The 5096-nt window shown below is 33.8% G+C and overlaps 1 protein-coding gene across 1 annotated transcript; it reads left to right on the top strand.

Moving 5' to 3' along the window:
* The first annotated feature begins 956 nt into the window (after positions 1–956).
* On the top strand, positions 957–2620 carry LOC104119262 (MLP-like protein 423). The gene is made up of 2 exons (XM_009630712.4): positions 957–1282; positions 2091–2620. The coding sequence occupies exons 1-2, from the start codon at positions 1096–1098 to the stop codon at positions 2360–2362; spliced, it is 459 nt and encodes a 152-aa protein (XP_009629007.1). The 5' UTR covers positions 957–1095; the 3' UTR covers positions 2363–2620.
* The last annotated feature ends 2476 nt before the right edge of the window (positions 2621–5096 follow it).

The raw sequence follows: 5096 nt of genomic DNA on the forward strand, positions 1-5096 counted from the left end.
TCTACAACGGCAGCCTATTTAATATTAGGGAATATTCTTCATTAAATGTCATCTGGTGACAAACATTCAAGCCGCTCACGTTAATCATGTTTCCTTCGGGGTTTGTCCGGTCCCAACTACTGCTGATGTTCCCAGTCCTGGTTCTCACTTGATTTCTCTTTCATCTGTCTCTGATTCCACGTGTTGTCCTATCATTCGATCATTTAATATAAGCCAATTTAACCCTATACACCTTCCAACTGCAAAATTCTACTCATCATTTACTGTCAATAACTTGCAACTGCTTCTTCGGCATCATTAACAGCAACTTGCCACCCATTGAATTGGCCTATATATGATAAAGTTCTAACCAGCATCCACCAAAACACACTAACTTTAGAAAAATCATCAATTGCAGCCATTATATTGACGCCCCAGAAAGCAATACTACATCCGAACATTTATATCTGGCATTTAAAGTTTTGGCACATTATAAGAGATATTTGACTAAATTTCTTTAAATGAAAAATTAATGACTATACGTCTTCTTAAAGCAACAAGATGGCCAATTGATAAAAAAAAAATAATGCCATCTTAATCTTTTTAAAATAACAAATGGTGTGGAACAAATTTGATTAGCTAAAAGAGATACTAGTAGTCGTAGTCGTAGATAAGAAGGACCGGAAGTAGTATAAACTAACAAAGCAGAAGGAAAAAAAAAAAAATCAACCTTTGAACCATGTATTGTATTTTATTTCGTCATGTATAGTACAAACAAGAATCAAAGTGAAATTGTTTTTGATTAGTAGTACAAATATATCGTCATCTTCAATATACTGAGATCGTGTTTAATGCATTCACCAACTACCTCATACAATTTCACCGTAAATGCATATAACATTCAACTGCACTCGTATGTTTGTAATTAACGTAACCAAGGAGTAATACAGGTAGCAGAAGGTAGCTAAGATTTAAATGAAAACAAGACAATATTCACCGACAGGTCACTCACTATATATGTAACTGATTCTGAAACTACTTTTGCTCCATCCCATCAATCAATATTGTCTCTCAATTTATTTACAAAGTTCTTAATTCTGCTTTTGTTGTTGAAAAATGGCAGCCAAAGGAAAGATTGATGTTGAAGTTGAGGTGAAAACTCCAGCAGACAAATTCTGGAATAGCATTAGGGACTCCACAAATCTCTTCCCTAAGGCTTTCCCTCATCAATACAAGAGCATTGAAGTTGTTGAAGGTGATGGCAAGTCTGTTGGTTCAGTTCGCTTGATCAACTATGCTGAAGGTAAACAGTAATAAGCTACTTCATGGTTTATATCTTGGTGTAATTTAATCTATTGCCATAGATAACCTGTCGTATCTTCTAGGTCGTTAATTTCACTTTTATGAACTGTTATCTGTCTTATTCCTGGTTCTTTATTATTACATGTTGTGTCATTCGCTTCCGTTACCCTATTACCTTGTTGTTGCTATTTTTTCACTATTTCTTGAGCTGAGGGTCTATCGGAAATAGCATCTTTACCTTCACAAGGTAGGGGTTAAGATCTGCGTTCGTGGAATTGCACCGAGTTTGTTGTTGTGGAACTGTTATCTATATTAGCTAACCTGATTTTGATATTTTATACTGTCTTTATATAGAAGTTGAACTCATTCCTTATATTCCCGAAATTTACGAAAAAAGGAAGTCGGACTAAAAGAAAAACGACTTGGAAAAAAAGAAGAGACTTGGGACAAAAGAAATGAAGCGGCTTAAACAAATCCTTTTTGTCGGTAATTGGGGCGGATTGGAAGAGAGGGAGGGGTGGTTTAGAACTCAAAAAGGATACAGTGAATTCGAAAGAATTGAATTAGGGACACCAAGAATGTTTCCTAGAACTCTGTCTCGAACTTGGAGTTTTCTATTTTTATGTATGCAATTCACAGGTTTCAACAACAGGTCACATGAATGACAACTACGTGTAACTGATCTATGTAGTATAATAGGTTAACAATATTGAACCGAAATAGATTCTCTCTAGGATCATGAATTAAATGTGAATGAAGATTAAACTGATCGATATGTGACGATAACACTGTGCTTTTGTCTGCTACAGGATCCCCATTGGTTACGTTCGCAAAAGAGAAAATTGAGTCAGTTGATGAGGGAAATAAGACAGTGGTGTACTCTGTTATTGATGGGGAAACCATGAAATACTACAAAAGTTTCAAGGGCAGCCTCACTGTATCTCCAAAGGGAGATGGAAGTTTGGTGAAGTGGTGCTGTGAATTCGAAAAGGCTAGTGATGAAGTTCCTGAGCCTCAACTCATCAAAGATTTTGCTGTCAAAAACTTCAAGGACCTTGATGCTTATCTCATTGGGGCATAAAGATCTGCTGTGAGAGAAACTATCCATAGTTTTCTGAATAAAACGTAAAATAAAATCTTATCCAGCAGAAAATATAAGTAGACTTAACTTTTCTAGTTATGTAAGTGTCATGAATGAAAATAATCTAAAGCCAGCTATGGAAATGTGATGCTAGTTATGGCATTCTGTGTTTTATTTGCCTGGAATTTGGTTTCACATGGATTCAAAATGACATTTCTCATGCTAATCAATAAATGATGAGTTGTCTGAGGAGATGAATTGAGACTACGTATGTCTCTGAATTTCAAAGAGCTACACTCACTTCGCTGAACACTCAGCAATATTGAGTTCTAAATGGTCGCCTATACGTTCACCAAAATGTAATACTCAGCCATAGAGGGTTGTCTTCGGTAAGAATCAAGGGAAAGCAAGAGAGCGCTTCGTTTTTTCTTATCTTAGACATTGAAAAATTGGATTATGAAATTATAAAATATAATTTTGAAATTGGATCAATACTTCCAATTGAATAAGTATGAATAAAGGATCCACGGGCAACAGACATAAGGTCGTTTTGTCGTTGTGCACATTTCCGGGCCTTCTTATCGCACTATTACGGATATGAAAATAATGGTCAAAATCGAATTCAATTATCAACTTCTCGCCCTGACCCACACTTTGACCACAAATAATGACATAAGACCTTACTACTATAAGGATATAGTACTCATGGGCAGCCTGACCCTAAAGCAAGTGAGCACTTGCTTTAGGCCCCAAAATTTTAAGGGCCCCAAAATTACTATTTCTCTATATATAATAGTATATTATTTATATAATTATCTCTTATTATTGATAAATTTATTTCTTTATTGTCATATTAATTTTTAATAACTCGATTTATTCCTCTAATTAATATAACTAAAATAGTTATCTATCAATCTATTTTTACTTTTTTACTTAATTATATTTCTCTATTCATTAGTTGGTCACGTAGCTATATCTAATAATCTAACTTATTATTTATTTTCGTTACATAAATTACTCTCCGTCCCAATTTATATGAAAGTGTTTGACTGGACATGGAGTTTATGAAATAAAGGAAGGCTTTTGAAATTTGTAATCTTAAATAAATCATAGAAATTTGTGGGCTAGAAATCATCTTATTAATGGTAAAAAGAAAAATCTAAAGTTGAATTGTTACCAAATATAGAAAGGGACTTACTAAAAAAAAGGAGTCAGTTAAGTTGGGACGGAAGAAGTATATTTTTTGGGTTCTTCCATTTCAGTTGTGATGAAATCAACGTTAAATTCATTTAATTTTCTATACTTTATAAAACTAAGTTCTCATTTTTTTTAATTCCACATCTTCACTTGTCTAATATTTTTTAAAAACAATGTTCATTAAATTTTATATATATATATATATATATATATATATATATATATATATTAAGGCATCTTATTAAGATTTTGTTTAGACCTCGTATGATATGTGACGCCCCTGATAGTACTCACTCTCTAGTGAGTGCAGCGAATGAGTACTTGTTTGACTTATCGCATATCATCAGATATGCTGTCCAATGAAAGCGATTTCATATATAATCAAAGATCTTTCTACGAATATTATTTATTCCAGGTTGATTAGAGGTCTAAACTCCCTTCTCCCAACCACATTTAACTCTCCTGGACTCCTTAAAAAAAGCTGAAATCAAAAAGAAAGATGAGAAATCGGCATTCTTTTCCGAGAGAAGCTGCCTTCCAGATTATATATCAACTCGTTAGAAGGCTGAAATTAACATCTTGTTAATGTATAGGCTAAAAATTATCTTATTTTAAGTTCAGATTGTATCAGCATTAAGAGAGCCTTCAACGGTTGTCATGTGTCACAGAATGACTTCGACAAAAGGCATATTCAAGGTCGAAGTGATCTCACAAGCGATGGAGGGCGGGGTCGAGGAGTCAACATAGATCAAGGTCGAGGACGAGCACTCGTTTTAAACAAAGTAATAACGGCTAGTTTTAGGACGAGACTTTAAACAAAATATTCCAGTGAATATTCTTTGTATCTGTACTATTATGGTTTTTTGGCACATGTTCCCTTCTAAATAGAAAGAGACATAGCTATAGGGGACGTTAAATACTTATTTGTAAGATAACAAATTGACATTCTTTGAAGAATCTTACTTTATTGTACACATACAAAATATATATTTTTCTTGAGATTCTTGTCTAACTTTTCCCCCACGATTCAAGAAAAATCCGAATATTTAAAAGCCCATCAATCATTCATTATTATCAAAAAGAATACACACGAATCTCACGCTTTTCGGGTGACTCACATTTTCTTATTTACTTAAATATCATTCATTGCTATTTATTGTTATTTAATGCTATCTTCTTCATTTTTGGGTCATTAAATATTGCCAGTGTTATCATCATTTATTGCTACTTAGATAATACACGTACTATCTTGCTGTAAAATCGGTAATATATCTTTTGGACATTAATATTGGCTAAGATTGAGTCTATTTTGTTAAATCTAATTGTTTAAATCTAGATCTAAATTTTGGGTCAAACAGATTGGCGTCGTCTATGGGGACTTAGCTAATCTTTTAGTTTCCATTAGATCTACAACTCACGTGATTTGCTAACCTAGCGAGCCACAATATTTTTCTACTCTCTGCACGTGTGGAAATTTTCATGGCACGTAACCAAGGAAACGAAACTAGGGCGACAGGTGACGTCCCCAGTAACCTCA

This window comes from Nicotiana tomentosiformis, chromosome 10 (assembly GCF_000390325.3).
Source record: "Nicotiana tomentosiformis chromosome 10, ASM39032v3, whole genome shotgun sequence".
Classification (NCBI taxonomy): Eukaryota; Viridiplantae; Streptophyta; class Magnoliopsida; order Solanales; family Solanaceae; genus Nicotiana; species Nicotiana tomentosiformis.

What these genes read in the sequence shown, in the direction of transcription:
- LOC104119262 (XM_009630712.4), top strand. Translation starts at nt 1,096, where the DNA reads ATGGCAGCCAAAGGAAAGATTGATGTTGAAGTTGAGGTGAAAACTCCA. An exon ending in CTTGATCAACTATGCTGAAG is followed by an intron (nt 1,283 to 2,090) that starts GTAAACAGTAAT and finishes TGTCTGCTACAG; the next exon opens with GATCCCCATTGGTTACGTTC.